The 18,513-nt window shown below is 39.3% G+C and overlaps 2 protein-coding genes across 2 annotated transcripts; one reads left to right on the top strand and one right to left on the bottom strand.

Moving 5' to 3' along the window:
• Window positions 1-9,407: 9,407 nt before the first annotated feature.
• LOC133822486 (uncharacterized) lies at window positions 9,408-13,983 on the top strand. Its single transcript, XM_062254835.1, has 4 exons — window positions 9,408-10,727; window positions 10,964-11,535; window positions 11,617-11,836; window positions 12,292-13,983. Exons 1-4 carry the CDS (start codon window positions 9,504-9,506, stop codon window positions 13,648-13,650), a joined length of 3,375 nt encoding a protein of 1,124 aa, XP_062110819.1. The 5' UTR covers window positions 9,408-9,503; the 3' UTR covers window positions 13,651-13,983.
• A 1,299-nt stretch (window positions 13,984-15,282) lies between these two features.
• LOC133822487 (protein NRT1/ PTR FAMILY 6.1) lies at window positions 15,283-18,173 on the bottom strand. Its single transcript, XM_062254836.1, has 4 exons — window positions 17,615-18,173; window positions 17,307-17,524; window positions 16,627-17,207; window positions 15,283-16,304 (listed from the first exon to the last, which is right to left on the bottom strand). The coding sequence occupies exons 1-4, from the start codon at window positions 17,856-17,858 to the stop codon at window positions 15,434-15,436; spliced, it is 1,914 nt and encodes a 637-aa protein (XP_062110820.1). The 5' UTR covers window positions 17,859-18,173; the 3' UTR covers window positions 15,283-15,433.
• Window positions 18,174-18,513: the final 340 nt, after the last annotated feature.

Raw genomic sequence — 18,513 nt, forward strand, 5'->3', positions numbered from 1 at the left:
TTCAGCTCTCACCAAAATGTTGACCCTCGAATTGGTTAATGACACGGAGTCAGATAAATGATAGAAAATAAGATGAAAATGATATGAAATCAAAATGAAAAGATAAATGACACAAACAATTTATAGTGGTTCGGCCCCAATCAAATGGTAATATCCTATGTCCACTTCGTGTTCTTATTGATGTAAAATTCCAAGAACAGTGATCAATGAACTAGGGTTCATGAGTTTCACTAGCTCTCAGATGAATACAATTGTGATGAATAACACCACTCTTTTTCTCTCTTTGAATCTCTAAGCTCAAGCGTTCTAAAGCCAAAAGTCCAAAAGTCCCCTCTCTTGAGCCCTTTGATGCTTATTTATAGGCTCAAGGAGTTCTACATAGGCCAATGGGCCTTAATTACATTTAATACGGGCGTATCTAAATAATAACGGAAATTGGATTTAATACGTAATTACAAGATTGCATATCTGAAGGAAATAAATGAATCTATGCGACCAGGATGGTCGCCGATAATTATGATGCCTGATAAGCCAATGATCTTCTAGTTGAGGGTCGTGCAGATTATACTCACTAAAAACTACCACGTGCATCCCACGTGTAGACCAATCCTGCCACATCATCAGGTAGTTCGTTTTTGGGTAAACAGATTGGTTGACGTAAAAAATATTGAATTCAACTGGATTGGATGAGCATCCTATATTTTTTTTTTGCTCCTCTTTTTTACAATCACCGTTACACCATCGCAAGTGTTAAGAGCTTAGAAGTAGTAAGTGAATATGTTTCTGGATCAATGGTCAATTGTATATTTTTTGAGCTTTTTTTTTTTCTTCCATCATTGTTTAAGTTTTATTCCACATTTGGATTGTAAATATGTCCTAAATATATAAACGTTTCTTTTAAGTTTGATTTATATTGAATAATTTTGTTAACACCCTATAATGAATTTATTTTTTATGTTGTTAAGATTTTTTTTCTTGTGTAAGAATCATATATTTAAGGGTAAGTTCAATTTTGGCCTTTAAGTTACAAATCAAATTCTCTGTTTTATTATAGATTATTTAGGATTTTGCCTTTAGAACTATGACCAATACTGTAATGCCCCGAAATTCCTAATGAGGTTTAAGGGTCGAATTAGTTGGCCGGGAAGGCCATAACTGATTTATTATATCATTAAGCTATTACGTGCATGTTTATGTGAATTATATTATAATATGATGTTAAATGCATGCATGTGGGTCCATATTTCATGACAGGGGTATTTTGGCCCGTTGAGATCATAATTGTATATTTGTATGCATGTCGGTGAACTGTTGTTGAGACCACATTATAATATGGATTTGTTCGAGCTATTCGGCATGAGACGGTCTTTGAATTCAAATTATCGGTTTGGTCGTAGCATGTTTAAGCTTGGGGCTCGGGGTGAGTCTCGGGGTGGTAAGATGATTAGAGCATTACCGGGAATTAAAGGGTAATGGGATATGATTTTATTGGTATTTGAGAATAGCGGGAATTGGAGAGTGTTAATTATGGTTAACGAGATAGGTGGAAAAGGACGGTTTTGCCCTTGGGGGTTGTTAAGAGAGGATTTAAGCATGGAGGGTATTTTATTCTTTTGACCTAGGCTATATATAGGTTGAAGGATGTAAAAATAGAACCAAAATAGAGCCTTGTTTCCTTCCTCACGATCATCACCTTTCTCTTCTCCTGCCCTTGAATTTTTTAAGCAAGTTTGGGGATTCAAACTTAGAGTTTGAAACTTGAGGTCTTAGGCTAGTGTTCAACCATTGAAGAGGTTTCAATTAAAGCTTAAGGTAAGGTTCTAGTTCCATTTTATAGTGTCTTGCTCTTTTTTTTTTTTTTTGTGTTGGTTTTTAGGTTTGGAGTTTTGATCATTTAATGGGGAATTTGATGAAGTTTTGATTGGTGTAAGCTTAGGTTTTTATGCTTATATTGTAGATAAGTTGTGGTAATAGTTGGTGGCTTTGCTTTGTGATATTGGGAGAGATTTTATGGGGTTTTGAAATGAGTTTGAAGGGGAAAAACATGGGTTTTTGGCTGAGTTTCAGGTGGGGCCGCAGCTCTGTTCTTGAGCGTCGCGGCCTAAGCTCATTGAAGAGGAAGGGAGAAGTTGTTGGGTCGTTGGGCCGCGGCATGGAGAAGGAGGGCCACGGTCCGTGTTGGGGAAATGAAAGGGGGCCGCTTCTAGTTGAGGAGGCGGGCCGCGACCCTTAGTGGCATTTTGGCCCAAATTGTGATTTTGGCTTGGGGATTCAAACCTTATGCCTCGGGATCAATCCTACTACCTGGTTTAGTAGGATTCGATGTCTCGGAGGCTAGGTTTTGGTCTGAAAACCTTTTGTGATTCATTTTATTGATGGAATCCCATAATTGGTTATGACCAGGTGACCGTCAAGGAACTAAAAGGTTGATCGTTCTCAAGGGTCGTTCTTTTATTAATTCTCGCTCGAACCAGAGGTAAGAAAACTACACCCTATATATATGACATGCGTGGTTATTATTGAGGCATGTTGAGTGTTTAAATGTGGACATGGATTGCATATCAAATGCTTAACAAATCTTGCTTACTTGGGAATGGCACTGACTTACTAGTCAGAATCGACAATGGTGTCAGAACTAGTTGTGAAGCTGTGACTTACTAGTCAAGTTCAATAGTAGTTTTGAGCACTGGTCGTATGTTACTAACCTATGAGTCAGGAGCGGCATAAGCATCATGAACGCAGAGCCGATAAAAGATTATATCTAATTGACATCTGCATTGAATGACTCATTATGAGCATTAATGTCGGACCAACCCCAAGTTCGATGAAAACTAAAACGCTTGCCTAGTTTTATGACTAGTTACTCAGAACCAGGGCCAAAGGCCCAGGTAACCATATCGCCACATGGCTGAGGGTACGGAACCCACATTAGTGACTCTATGGTCACTCGGTTGGTTTATATTGATGACTTGCTCATTAGTCACTTATCATGTTTAAGCTAGTGACTTGATCACTTATTTATAAAGGGAACGGAACCCACCTTAGTGACTTTTACAACGGTTACTCCTCTACTTAGGGATAAAAGTCCTAGATGATTATTATGAGCATCGTTTGATGTTATATTCTTGCAGTATTTAGTTTTCTTGCTGGGCTTTGGCTCATGGGTGCTATGTGGTGCAGGTAAAGGGAAAGAAAAGCTCACCCAGCCTTGAGTGGAGAGCTTAGGTGGTGATGTGTACATATGAGGCCGCTTGACCACCACGGCCAAGGAGTTCTCAGAGGAACTAGGGGGTTTACCCTATTTTTGCCGCTTAGGTCGAAGGGTTGTAAATTTTACACTGTAATGACCGTTTTGGATTGTAAATAACTTGTAAATGTTTTTTTTATGGGCCCATGAACAGTTTTATGTATTTAATGAAATATATCCTTTCCTTTTGATTGGTTTTTCACCTTAACCTATTAATGTCACCTAGATGTACGTTTATAACCAAAGAACTTGATTAGCGAGTTAGGCACGGTTCAAAGTTCACAGTAACGGTCTTGGAGTAACCAGGGCGTTGCAACTTGGTATCAGAGCGTGCCAAGGTTTAGGGTTCCTGAAGACAGGCTGGGCATGTACACTCACTACTGAAGACAAGCTCGACTCATGGTTTGGTAACTATTTATGTGGTTATATATTTAACTGCTTAAATATAGTATAAATGCTTTACTTGTTTACATGAGACACCATGTTAAAAGACTGTGCTTTGAATACTGCATTATTAGTAAGAACGTGCTTATTAATACTGATATTGCCAGAGCATGCTTATTAGTATTGTTTATTGTGAACTATTATTTGATACATGTTGAATGCTAAATGTTATAATCATGTATCTATCTGTATGTTTGTATAATTGTGTAATGTGAGAGTTATCTGCTTGTTCTTGGACCGTGAGGCGGCAAGAGGTTTAGTTATCACTGCCTGACTGACCATATTGACTATTGCAGCAAGGTTTAAGTTATAAGAATGATTCCAGGACAGACAGATTCATCATCTAGCCAGGGTGATCAAGGCCAGAATAATAATCAGGGTCAAGAGAATGACCAGAATCAGATTCCACAGCCAGCTCCTGAGAACTGGCAGCAGTTATTTAATTAGCTGCAGGCTACAGTATTGAGGTAGGGAGAAGAACTCTGCCTCCTGAGACAACAGCAAGTTCCTATAGTAGCCAGTGTATCTGAGGCACCTCCTGTATCGGTGCCAGCAGTTGCCTGAGGTTGGAAATAAACGGGAGCCTCTCTATGAAAGGTTCAGGAAGCAGCAACCTCCAATTTTTTAGGGCAATGCAGATCCTGCTAAAGTTGAACAATGGATGAGCATGATTACCACCATCCTGGATTTCATGAGGGGGACTAGTAATGAGAGAGTGGCTTGTGCCACATATATGTTTCGGGAGGATGCCCGAATTTTGTAGGAGGTTATATCCCAGACCAAAAATATCAATGCCCTGAGTTGGGAAGAGTTTCAGACTCTGTTCAATGAAAAGTACTACAATGATGCCATCAGGGCGGCAAAAACTGAAGAATTTATCAGGTTACTTCAAGGGAGTTTGTCAGTGACTGAGTATGCTCTGAAGTTTGATCGATTGGCAAAGTTTTCCATGGAGCTGGTGCCTACTGATGGGACCAGAAGGGAGAGGTTTCTTTAGGGGATACAGCCTATACTAGCCCGAGATGTTCGCATTACCACTGTGGCTGGGGTTATTGCCTATGCACAGGTGGTTGAGAAGGCACTCATAGCTGAGAGTGCAGAGAATAAGATCTGGCGAGATAATGCAGCCAGAAAATAGTTCTGGAGGATAGGTTCTCCATTTATGGGTTTTGGTAGGGGTGGAGGCCCCAATGATCAGAAGAGGAAGGTTCATGATACTTTCCCAGCTCCAGGTCCTAACAGGCGACCCCGTGGTATTTCAATGGGCTGCCAGAGTGGTAGTGAGGCCTGGAAGTCTTATCCTGAATGCCCTAGATGTAAGAGGCGACATTTGGGAGAGTGTAGGGCAAGGGCCTGCTTTTCATGTGGAGCAGTAGGCTATCTTAAGAAAGATTGCCCTAAGGCAAGAAAGGAAGAACCCAAGAAAGTGGACAGCTCGACCCCAGCTCGAGTGTTCGCATTGACACAAGTAGAGGCTGAGGCTTCACCCTCAGTAGTTATAGGTCAGCTTCTTAGTGTTGGAACCCCTTATAATGTTTTGATTGATTCTGGTGCTACACATTCTTTTGTTGGTAGTAGAAGTATTGATAGACTGTGCAGACCATGTGATTATTACGCTGTGGGGTTTGGAACTTTGTTACCCACTGGGGAGTTGGTAGTATCCAAGAGATGTGTCAGATCTTTGCCAGTGACAGTGGATGGCAGAGAGTTGTCAGTGGATTTGATAGAGTTAGTTATGACTGACTTCGACATGATTCTTGGTATGGATTGGTTGGTGAAGTATGGGGCAACCATTGATTGTAGAAGGAAGATGGTCACCTTTGAGCCTGAAGGTGAGGATCCTTTTGTGTGTTGTTGGTACTGTGCATGGACCAAGCATCCTTTTGTGTTTGTTTGGGGTTTTGAAATGAGTTCGAAGGGGAAAAACAAGGGTTTTTGGCTGAGTTTCAGGTGGGGTCGCGACTCTGTTCTTGAGCGCCGCGGCCCAAGCTCATTGAAGAGGAAGGGAGAAGCTGCTGGGCTGTTGGGCCGCGGCATGGAGAAGGAGGGTCGCGACCCGTGTTGGGGAAATGAAAGGGGGCCACTTCTGGTTGAGGAGGCGGGCCGCAGCATGGTGAGAGAGGGTCGCGACCCTTAGTGGCATTTTGGCCCAAATTGTGTTTTTGACTTGGGGATTCAAACCTTAGGCCTCGGGATTGATCCTTCTACCCGGTTTAGTAGGATTCGATGTCTCGGAGGCTAGGTTTTGGTCTGAAAACCTTTTGTGATTCATTTTATTGATGGAATCCCATGATTGGTTATGACCAGGTAATCGTCAAGGAACTAAAAGGTTGATCGTTCTCAAGGGTCGTTCTTTTATTAATTCTCGCTCGAACCAGAGGTAAGAAAACTGTACCCTATATATATGACATGCGTGGTTATTCTTGAGGCATGTTGAGTGTTTAAATGTGGACATGGATTTCATATCAAATGCTTAGCAAATCTTGCTTACTTGTGAATGGCACTGACTTACTAGTCAGAATCAGCAATGGTGTCAGACTAGTTGTGAAGTTGTGACTTACTAGTCAAGTTCAACAGTAGTTTTGAGCACTGGTCGTATGTTACTGACCTATGAGTCAGGAGCGGCATAAGCATCATGAACGCAGAGCCGATAAAAGATTATATCTAATCGCATCTGCATTGAATGACTCATTATGAGCATTAATGTCAGACCAACCTCAAGTTCGATGAAAACTAAAACGCTTGCCTAGTTTTATGACTAGTTACTCAGAGCCAGGGCCAAAGGCCCAGGTGACCGTATCGTCACATGGCTGAGGGTATGGAACCCACATTAGTGACTCTATGGTCACTCGGTTGATTTATATTGGTGACTTGCTCATCAGTCACTTATCATGTTTAAGCTAGTGACTTGATCACTTATTTATAAAGGGAACGGAACCCACCTTAGTGACTTTTACAACTGTTACTCCTCTACTTAGGGATAAAAGTCCTGGATGATTATTATGATCATTGTTTGATGTTATATTATTGCAGTATTGAGTTTTCTTGCTGGGCTTTGGCTCATGGGTGCTTTGTAGTGCAGGTAAAGGGAAAGAAAAGATCACCTTGCCTTGAGTGGAGAGCTTAGGTGGTGATGTGTACATATGAGGTCGCTTGACCACCACGACCAAGGAGTTCTCAGAGGAACTAGGGGTGTTACCCTATTTTTGCCGCTTAGGTTGGCAGGTTGTAAATTTTACACTGTAATGACCGTTTTGGATTGTAAATAACTTGTAAATGTTTTTTTTTTTTGCCCATGAACAATTTTATATATTTAATGAAATATATCATTTCCTTTTGATTGGTTTTTCACCTTAACCTATTAATGTCACATAGATGCACGTTTATAACTAAAGAACTCGATTAGCGAGTTAAGCACAGTTCAAAGTTCACCGTAACAGTCTTGGAGTAACCAGGGCGTTGCAAATACATTATTGTACCCCTGATTTTTTCAAGCCGTTAAAAGTTATCCATGAACTATTTACAAGTAAAGTGAGACTTCTGTTAAGTTTTATCCTATGTGGCTAACAAATTGCTGACGTGACTATTTGGTCACTGACTTGTTATTTGCACATTAGCGCCATTGTATAATTTAAATTTTAAAATATATATTTTTTAATTAAAAATAATTTAAAAATTCAATTTTTTTTTCTTTTTAATTATTAAAAGATTATTTTTTTAATAAATTCTTAAAAGATTAATTAAATAAAATTTTCAAATATTAAAAAAAAATAAAACCAAAACTCATCTAAATTTTTTTGTTTGACAAAATTAAAGTATTTATTTTTAATAATGATGGAATTAATAAAGTTTCAATTAGATAAATTTAAGTTTTGTCAAAAAAAAAATTAGACGTCTTTGAGTTTTATTCTTTTTAATATTTGAAATTTTTATTTAATTATTTTTTTAAGAATTTATTAAAAAAATAATCTTTTAAGAATTAAAAAGAAAATATATATTTTTTTTAATTTTTAAATTTTTTTATAAGAAATATATTTTTTTTAATTTTAAATTATTTTTTATTTTAGATTATACACATGACGCTGATGTGGCAATGACAAATAATGACCAAATAGCCACGTCAGCAACCCGTTAGTCACATAAGATAAAACTTAATAGAAGTCTCACTTTAGAACACTGTGAATAGTTTGGGGGTAATTTTTAACAGCTCGAAAAAATCAAGCGGTATAGTAATGTATTGGCCATAGTTCGAGGGAAAAAAAATACTAAATAACATTTATTAAATAAAAATTTGGACTTTGTGTTTTGCAAAATTGAACAAAATAATACCTTGCACCCGATTTTAGTCAAATATTTGTTCAATATGACCAAAATATCCTCATATTTTATTATTTAATAATTAAAAATATATATTAATAGTTTTAAAAATTAAATAAATTTATTTATTAAATATATTTTTCTTTCTCCTTTTCTCTCCTTCGTCCCTTTCTTTTCCTTACTACTAACCCAATCACTCCTAGGTGCACTACAGCAGCTCCTCCACTACAATAAACTGACCCTTTCTTCTCTTCCACTGCGTAACTCATCCACAACGATCGGACATCGTAGATCAACGAAGGTGAAGGCGAGGGTTTGGGCTGGTGTAAGGCCGAATTGGTGTAATTTGGGACTGGCCAAACTAGTGCGATCTGGAGCTAGAGGTGCGAGGGAGGCATACATTTGGTGCAACAGAGGGATTTGACATGATTTGGTGCTTAGGGGCATGTGGACGAATGTGGGTTTGGTGGAGGAGAGGTTAGGGAGTTCGAGTAGTAGACTGCAACGAGGGAATTAACAATAGATCTGAGCTTTGACGACTTCCATGGTTATAGAATTTCAGAGCATCAACTAAAGCTTTAATGGTTTCAGTCGACTACTTCCATGGCTCAAACGGATCTAAGTTTTGGTTCCACGATAAATTCTAACTATGGTGTTTTGACAATGGGGATTTGACTATGTTTTTTTTTTCCTTCGTCATTTTGATTTCTTGAGATTTTTGAGTTTGTTGTTAATTTTATATAAGAGATTTTATCATTTTCGTTTGCTAATGGTTTTGGTTATTTGGTTGTATAAGACTTGCAATTGTTGATGATTTGTTTTAGATTTTTGTTTTGTGAGATTAGATTTGTTGTAATTTTGATGTTTGTATGTTTTAAATAAAGAGTTTATGTTTAATTTTGAATTTGTGTATAATAATTATTTTTAAGTTTTAATAATTAAAAATATTTATTTTTAGTTTAATTAGAGTTTTAATTTGGTTTTTAATTTTTTTAATTAATTAATTTATAAAATTGAGATTATTTTGATCATATTAAAAAATAATTTAATCAAAATCAAATTCAGAATACTATTTTATTTCATTTAATAAAATAAAATTTTTTAGGGATAACTTTTAAAATCCAATTTAGGGTGCTACTTTATTTCATTTAACAAAATAGAAAATGGGATGGATAACTTTTGTAGAGTTAAATGGTATTTACCATATATTTAATTGCAACATATTTTAGTGTCAAAAAAACAAATTAAAAATATTTGGGAACAATAAATAGATGCATTTTGCCGATAGTAGGCATAATTTCTTAGATGATCGGACGGTCAAATTGGTGACGAAACACGTCACACAAATCCAATCAACCACTCACAATTTTTTTTTAAAAATTTAATTTTTAATTTCCAAAACTCACACGAGGGAGAGAGAGTACAGAACAGAGTAGTCTCTCAGAAGAACAAGGAAAAAGAAGTCGTCGTTGTCGTCTTTCTTTGGCCGGCCAAGATGATGCCGCCGGAGCTCCAACCACGCTCCTTCCGACCATACATATCGTCATCGCTGAGCGCCCCTTCTTTCTCCTCCTTCAGCAATGGCTCCCCACCTTACTCCTCCTCCGATCGAGGCCCTGACTTGGACCCTTCTTCAACTTCTAGATCTCTCAACAATTCCCGTTTCACCCCAGCTTCCTTTGCTCACAATCTCAGAATCTCCGTCGCTCTCCTCCCCTGCGCCGCCTTCCTCCTCGACCTCGGTGGCACACCCGTCCTTGCCATTCTCACCCTCGGCCTCATGATCTCATACATCGTCGACTCCCTCAACTTCAAGACCGGTGCCTTCTTCGGTGTCTGGTTTTCCCTCATCTTCGCTCAGATCGCCTTTTTCTTCACATCCTCTCTCTTATCCACCTTCAATTCCCTCCCTCTCGCCATCCTCGCCGCCTTACTCTGCGCCCACACCAATTTCCTCATCGGCGTCTGGGCTTCCCTTCAGTTCAAGTGGATTCAAATCGAGAACCCTTCCATTGTTCTCGCCCTCGAGCGCCTTCTCTTCGCCTGCATCCCCTTCCCGGCTTCCGCCCTCTTCACTTGGGCCACCATCTCCGCCGTCGGCATCCAAAATGCCTCGTACTATCTTATGTCCTTTAACTGCCTCTTCTACTGGCTCTACTCTATCCCTCGAGTTTCTTCTTTCAAAACCAAGCAGGAAGCCAAGTACCACGGCGGACAGGTTCCCGAAGATAATTTCATTCTGGGGCCTCTCGATTCCTGCTTTCACACACTCAATTTGCTCTTCTTTCCTCTTCTCTTCCACATTGCCTCTCACTACGCCATTCTCTTCTCTTCCGCTGCCGCCGTTTCTGATCTGTTCCTCCTCTTCTTCATTCCATTCTTGTTCCAACTCTATGCCTCCACCCGGGGCGCGCTTTGGTGGGTGTCTAAGAATCCTCAACATCTTCACAGCATTCGGGTCATGAACGGTGCTATTGCTTTGATTGTCGTCGTTATCTGCTTGGAGATTAGAGTTGTCTTCCATTCCTTGGGCCGCTACATTCAGGTGCCTCCGCCGTTGAATTACCTTCTTGTTACCACGGCCATGCTTGGAGGAGCTTCCGCAGCTGGTGCCTATGCTTTGGGCATGGTTTCTGATGCTTTCAGCTCCCTGGCTTTCACTTTTTTGGCTGTTGTAGTTAGTGCTGCTGGGGCAATCGTTGTGGGTTTTCCTCTAGTGGTATGCATCTCTCACTTTCCTGACACATTATTGTTCCTATTGAATTTTCTCTATAGTATCTTGTGCAGCTACATTATTTAGTTCTGACTGAACAATTGACTGTCTTTACTTTTGCTTTGGAGTCGTTAATCATTTGACATCTCACAAACCTCATTAAACAAACCATGTAATCAATTTCTATAATTTGTTCTGTGCTTTTAGCCATTAACTGTTGGTATTTATTCGTTTTATTGTAGTTCGTTCCATTACCGTCTGTAGCTGGCTTCTACTTGGCTCGTTTTTTCACAAAAAAGAGCCTGCCATCGTACTTTGCCTTTGTTGTGCTAGGGAGCTTGATGGTCATGTGGTTTGTGATGCATAATTTCTGGGATTTGAATATCTGGATAGCAGGCATGTCACTGAAATCTTTTTGTAAACTTGTAACTGCAAATGTTATTTTGGCCATGGCTGTTCCTGGTATTGCCCTCCTTCCTCCAAAACTTCACTTTTTGACGGAGGCTTGTTTAATTGCTCACGCACTGCTGCTTTGCCACATTGAGAACCGATTTTTCAATTATTCTGGTATTTACTACTACGGCTTTGAGGATGATGTGATGTATCCAAGCTATTTGGTTGTTGTAACAACACTTGTGGGTGTGGCTCTAACTAGAAGACTATCCGTTGATCATCGGATTGGTTCAAAGGCAGTTTGGATATTGACCTGCTTGTACTCTTCCAAGCTTGCTATGTTGTTAATTACATCAAAGTCTGTTGTATGGGTGTCTGCCATCCTCTTATTAGCTGTTTCTCCGCCACTACTTCTGTACAGGTAGTTTATCAGTTCATTACATCAAAGCATCTTAGTTTTCACTGTTCTTCAAGCTTATTTAATGTGGATATGAATCTTCAGGGACAAGTCAAGAACAGCCTCTAAGATGAAAGTTTGGCAAGGCTATGCACATGCTGGTGTGGTTGCTTTAACTGTCTGGTTTTGTCGTGAAACAATCTTTGAAGCTCTCCAATGGTTGAATGGGAGATCCCCGTCTGATGGTTTACTCTTGGGTTTCTGTATTGTTTTGACGGGCTTGGCGTGTGTACCCATAGTTGCACTGCACTTCTCTCATGCCCTGGTATCACAACTTCCTTCTTTTGCTTCTTTGTTAAGTTCTTCTTAGGTTCTTTAATATAACCACTTAAATACAAATTGAGGAAGGAAGCAATTTTTTATCTCCGAAATTTTTTGCTTCTGCAATTTCTAATTAATATCTTAAACTATGGCATTGGCAGTAATGTCTTTCATCTTGCTTGCCTTCCAATTTTATTTATTTTTAACAAAGGTTGGGGGAGGTGAAGTATAGAATGTGTTGGTTGATGACTAGCTACTTAAACTATTTGACTAATCACTACTTTATGGTTGATCGTTTTATTTTACAGTACTTTTCATTCTCTCAATTGAGTCTTATCATAAGAAACTGAATACGGTTGTTGGATACTTATTAAATCTTCATCAATTTGACATGAATTATCAGTATTATTTAATGCTAACCACATTTTTTTTCTTCTTCTTTTCATTGTCATTTTGCAGTCTGCTAAGAGATGCCTAGCACTGATAGTTGCAACAGGTTTATTGTTTATCCTGATGCAACCACCCATTCCTATTCCTTTATCATGGACCTACCGATCTGACTTAATCAAAGCTGCCCGACAGTCTACTGATGACATTTCCATATATGGCTTTGTGGCACCAAAGCCTACATGGCCAGCTTGGCTGCTTATTGTTGCAATTTTGCTTACACTGGCAGCTGTTACATCAGTCATACCAATTAAGTATATTGTTGAGTTAAGGGTGTTTTACTCCATTGCTATGGGTATTTCTTTGGGTGTGTACATTTCTGCCGAGTACTTCCTTCAGGCAGCTGTCCTCCATGCTCTCATTGTTGTGACCATGGTCTGTGCTTCTGTGTTTGTGGTCTTCACTCATTTCCCTTCTGCCTCCAGCACAAAGCTTCTACCGTGGGTATTTGCTTTACTTGTAGCACTCTTTCCAGTAACATACCTTTTGGAGGGTCAAGTGAGAATCAAAAGTATCTTTGGAGAAAGTGGGGTCGGAGAAATGGGTGAAGAAGACAAGAAGTTTACCACTCTACTAGCTGTTGAGGGAGCGAGGACATCTCTTCTTGGTCTGTATGCTGCAATCTTTATGCTTATAGCTCTTGAGGTAAAGTATGAACTTGCTTCACTATTGCGTGAAAAAGCTTTAGAAAGGGGGGGAATTAGACATGTTCAATCTGGTCAAAGCACATCATCCTCTAGTTATCCTCCAAGAATGAGATTCATGCAACATCGGCGAGCATCTACTGTGTCTAACTTCACAATCAAGAGGATGGCCAGTGAGGGAGCCTGGATGCCTGCAGTTGGTAACGTTGCTACCGTAATGTGCTTTGCTATATGCCTCATCTTGAATGTAAATCTCACGGGTGGCTCAAACCGTGCAATATTTTTCCTGGCACCTATTTTGCTACTTCTCAACCAGGACTCTGATTTTGTGGCGGGATTTGGGGACAAGCAAAGATATTTTCCTGTGGCTGTAGTCATATCAGTCTACTTGGCCATGACTGCTCTGTACAGCATATGGGAAGAAGTTTGGCATGGTAATGCAGGCTGGGGCTTGGAAATTGGTGGGCCGGATTGGTTCTTTGCGGTGAAGAATTTGGCTCTCCTCATTCTCACTTTCCCCAGTCATATCCTTTTCAACAGGTTTGTGTGGAGTTATACTAAGCAAACAGACTCAACGCCGTTGATAACTCTCCCTCTAAATCTTCCATCTGTGATAATCACAGATATTCTGAAAATTAGGATATTGGGTTTGTTAGGAATCATTTATTCTCTGGCCCAGTATCTGATCTCTAGACAACAGTATCTCTCTGGATTAAAGTATATTTAGGCAACACAGAATCTGTAGACTGTACACTATGTTTTTGGCAAATATTTCAAGTGAGGTGAAAGTTGGAGTTCTTCACTTGCTTCTTTCACAGTCCTTACTCTTTTTTGTTTGGGCTTTTGAATGCGTGGAATTGCTAGAACCATTATCCATTACCTTTTTGAGTTATTATTAGCAAAAACATTCAAATATGTCAACTAACCTTGTAAACGTTACTGATGGTTCCTCCTGGTGTGTCCCTTGCTGCACTTGGTTGTCTAACCATTTTAACTGAACATTTTGACTTGATGTTGTATTAAACCTGGCATATCCACCATAAGGAGGATTCTGGAGCAATTTTGTCTACTCTAAGGAATGAATGCACATCATATCATAGTATAGGTATGAGCATGTTAGATTTTGTTTCGAGTTGTCATATTTCTTATATCAGGATTGGATTTATTGGTAAGAGATAACCAATATCATCTTTGGTCAAAATGAAAGCAGTAAAAGTTGGATTTAGGCTGAAATAGATGCTCTGATTTTGGATTGTAATCTAATCTCCTTGCTTCTCTTCTCTCATCTCTTCCTTTACGTCTTATGAAGTTAAAATGAGGACGAAGTGCTGTGTAATCGGCCTTTGCATTGGCCACAAGACAGGGCTCATTAAAGTGTTACAGTACTTGACTTCTTAATGCTTTGATAGCAGTCTCAAATTCAAAGTGAGCTTCCTGCCAAAAAAAACCTTGGAATCAAAAACCAAATGTATGAATTATTTTATTTGTTAACTCGCAATGACTATTGAGTTAAAGATAAAAAAACCACACTAGTGTAAGGTCAACTCCACTATTTAGTGAAATCTGATTGGATTGGTTAAAGGTAACAAGGCACTTGAGATAATAAAAATAGTATAAGGTGTAAGAGGAATTGATTGCGAAGCTAAATCACAATTATGCAAGGCAAGTCGGCTTCACTAATACATGAATTCAATATATGAAAGGTATGTGAAAATAATTATTAAGTGAAGAATCGAAAAAGATGGGATGCTAGAAGGAATGACAATCCTTCCATTCAACTTGGTCTCCTCAATATTTGTGGAGAAGGTAGAATAGTAGAATCTCATGGCCTTTTATGTTTGTCATTCGAGATTTCTTTTCTTTTCTATTTCTATGGATATATGTAGCAACACTATACTTTCTTAATGTCACTTTCTAACAACAAAATCCACCAAAGACTTGATGCTCTCTCTCTCTCACACTTTAACTCATTGTAAGCACAATAATAATAATAGCGAATTATTTGTCAACAGCAAAAAGAAAAAAAGCATAATCACGAATTCGCTTTAATGATTCATTAACATTTTAATTGTTACTCACTTCTGTGCCTGTGGAACAAAGGAAAGATATCACATAGTGATACTATTTTTTGGACCATGGTTGCTTCATATTGAAAACTCCTTCCTTTTTTCGTTTTTGAATTCGATGCCTATGTTTCTCTCCGTTACTACGCACAACTTTTAGTCTTAAAAGTAGGAACTTTCTGTAATAGGCAGCAGCATTTTTTATAAGATCCTTATTAAGATTGCTGTGTAATTTAATATCCTCTTTTTGCTGAAAATATGACATGTCATGTATTGACTTTCAGAACACGTACTGATTCACATAATGAACCAACCTCTTTATTTTTGACCACCAGTCACATAATCTAATAGATTTCTAGATATTAACTGACTTTGCCAATAATTTATGGCCTCACAAGTTACCCTTTTTCATTTAAAAAAAGAAAGAAGAAAATTCCTAGTGAATAACTAACTAGGATAGGAGAGAGATGTATTTTTGTTTTTCTTGATTTCAACCTGAGCTACCCTGTACTTGTACTTACTTGCACAATATAGAAAAATGCAGAAATTGATTACACTAAGAGCTGTTAGCAGCCAATAGAGATAATCAAATCTACCACTGTTGATATTCTGGGACAGCCACGAGGGCTCCCCTTTCTCTGGATTCCCTGTTACAGATTTGACAATGCTGTTGATAATGGAGGCCATAAAGCACCCCAAGCCTCCTGCAAGAGCAGCATAAGCCGATCCTATACTTTTCATGGCATCAGGAGCTTCCTCATACAAGAACTCTAGCAAGCCTACTATGCAGAACACTTCAGCAATGCCAATCAGGCAATACTGGATCAGCAACCAGTATGCACTCAAGTTTGGCATTGGAGTTATGAACATTACCTCGTATCCATGCTTAATGGCATAGTTTCTTCTGTATTTTTCGAAAATGGCGGCCCATGCCACAGACAGGATGGAAACTGCTAATCCAATGCCAATCCTCTGTAGCTGCGAAGCGCCATGTGGATGGCCTGTGAAGCGCCGGGAGAGGGGAACAAAGGTGGAGTAATAGAGTGACAGTATGAGGAAAATGCTGAGGCCAGGAAACACAGGCATGCATGTCACTGGGAGTTTGAGATGGCCAATATGGGTGTTCATTGTGATTGCTTGCTGCACTGATAGTGTTAGATACTCCGTTAACACTGCGCTAAGGATTATTGTACATGCTGGTATTGGAATGAGTTTCAAAAGGATTTTCACTTCCTCTACTTGAGTCACAGTGCAGAGCCTCCAGGGAGTTGGCTCAGCACCGTCTTCCTTCAGCTGCAGGGCTGCCTTATCCAATAATCTGCAATATTTGACAGAAGCAACCCAAATCGGAGAGAAATCTGAATGAGTATAATTCATAGACGAAAGATCACCCAATTATAAGAATATTCCACATTGAGTTGAAACCTCATAAATCTTAACATGATATCAGATTTCAATAAGTCAAACGAACTTCTGATCCAAAATAATAGCAAGTCAAAAGAGTTTCGGTTCAAGATTGGATCTCGAAAAGAGCCACTATCTTGAAAGGTATATTTAAGTATTTAAATAGATACAAGGATATTAATATACTTGTAAGACTATGTTTTACTCTACTTGCAAATTGATTTTGAACTAAATACCTGAAATCCTCCGTATGCACTATCTTTCCACTGCCTTTTATGGCAGATTGTTTGCCAGGGACCTCATACAAACCTATGAAGTCGCCACTAGAGAAAGCGGCATTTCTCTTTCGAAAGGCAGCAACAAGCACTTGAGCAACCCTGGTAAGAGGGCTGCCTCCAGGCAACCTATGCCTGTACATAGGAGTACCAAGGAAGAACACCAAGTTTGACAATCCCATAGCTGCAGCCAGTGAGCCAAAGGCTGCTCCCCAACCGTGTTTAATTTGAATGTAGACCACTGCCGTGAAGGCAATAATAGCCCCAACAGTGACAGAAAGATAAAAGAAGTTGAAAAACCTATCGAGATGGGTTTTGTAGTCTTTGCTTTTCTCATCGAACTGATCGGCCCCAAAGGAAGAAACGCATGGCCTTATTCCTGCAGCTCCAAACCCAGTTATGTATAGAACAGTGTAGAGGTAAATCATCTGCCATGGTTTTGCAGCCTCACAAGAGCCCAAAAGCAGGGCTAACTGGTCGCAGTGGTCCTGGTTTGGTGTAAAAACGTCCAGCGTAGCACACAAAGTGACCCCTGTCAAACCCTTTACACAGCAAACAAGAAACAAAAGTATTGAATCTTCTATATCTTCACCAATGGAAAGTAAATGAAATGAAACAATTCCCAGTTCCCAATTCCATACCAGAAGATAGATGGTTGTGAAGATTGCTATTGTCCAATACCGACCGAGGTAAGCATCGGCCAGAAAACCACCAAGGACAGAGGAAGCTTGTGATATCCCTAAGAAATTGTTGACTGCGTTTGATGAGCTGGAGAAGGGTCTGTGCATGACATAGAACATGAAGGCCACCATGTTCACAGACAGCCCGAAATAAGCCATTCTCTCAGCCATTTCATTCCCTGCAAGTGCACCAACAACAGCAACATGTCAAAAAAAGCCAACCTATGTAATAATATTATGGAAAGTTTTTATAAAGATGTTAACAATACCGAATATGAAGAAGGCTGCAATCCAACCACCGGTCTTTGAAAGATCAGTAATTGGTTTGCCCCGGATATTGACAGGGGTGGTTCCTCCAGTATAGCCACGGCCAAAAGCAGTGCGGCGGTCATCGGATTCAATGAAGTGGATCCCCAGTTTCTTCCTCTCCGAAGTTGAACCCACGCTGAAACTATTGCCACTAGTGATTACACCGCCGCCTTCTGGCGACTTGATTTCTCCCCTTGTACCCATCTTTCTATCCTCAATAACCACCACTCCCAGTAACCATATTATTATTGAATATGCATACAAACTTCAGTTCAAACTTCTCCCAATAACCAAGAAGATTCTATATATAGAAATGTTAATATCATAGCCTATGGTTTATGGGAGCAGCTATATATGTATAAGTATGTGATGTTGTGCATAAAGACTTACAGATCAGCTGAGAATGAGGGTGAGGGTGAGGGTGAGGGTGAGTGCAAATTCCTGCTCAGCTCAGCTCACCGGCAGTGGATAACAGTTGGGGAAGTAAGTCATATATAAAACTAAACAGTTAATGAAGGAAAGGGGCCAAAAAGAAAGAGAGGGAGAAAGAGCATTAAATAGCAAACTTTGTTGGCAGGTGTTTGTTGAATGAAGCAAATAGAAGGGCCCCATTACCATAAGACATTTAGTAAGGGTCACTCGTGATTACAAGATAGGATTATTTAGTCACTCTCGCTCTCGCTCTCATTTCTTAAGTAGTGCTTAAACCACCATATAAAATACCATTAAATGATCGTATAAGAATGTCTACCTAATTATATTAAGCTATATATATGTATGTATATGATTGATGTCGGTGTCGTGGTGCCTGTTTGTAGTTTGTGGAAGTTAAAGGTACAAGTTATAGTCAAAACTATAT

Source organism: Humulus lupulus, chromosome 3 (assembly GCF_963169125.1).
Source record: "Humulus lupulus chromosome 3, drHumLupu1.1, whole genome shotgun sequence".
NCBI lineage: Eukaryota > Viridiplantae > Streptophyta > Magnoliopsida > Rosales > Cannabaceae > Humulus > Humulus lupulus.

What these genes read in the sequence shown, in the direction of transcription:
- LOC133822486 (XM_062254835.1), top strand. Translation starts at nt 9,504, where the DNA reads ATGATGCCGCCGGAGCTCCAACCACGCTCCTTCCGACCATACATATCG. An exon ending in TTGTGGGTTTTCCTCTAGTG is followed by an intron (nt 10,728 to 10,963) that starts GTATGCATCTCT and finishes GTTTTATTGTAG; the next exon opens with TTCGTTCCATTACCGTCTGT. An exon ending in TGCACTTCTCTCATGCCCTG is followed by an intron (nt 11,837 to 12,291) that starts GTATCACAACTT and finishes GTCATTTTGCAG; the next exon opens with TCTGCTAAGAGATGCCTAGC.
- LOC133822487 (XM_062254836.1), bottom strand. Translation starts at nt 17,858, where the DNA reads ATGGGTACAAGGGGAGAAATCAAGTCGCCAGAAGGCGGCGGTGTAATC. An exon ending in TGCAGCCTTCTTCATATTCG is followed by an intron (nt 17,525 to 17,614) that starts GTATTGTTAACA and finishes GTGCACTTGCAG; the next exon opens with GGAATGAAATGGCTGAGAGA. An exon ending in GTGCATACGGAGGATTTCAG is followed by an intron (nt 16,305 to 16,626) that starts GTATTTAGTTCA and finishes CAAATATTGCAG; the next exon opens with ATTATTGGATAAGGCAGCCC.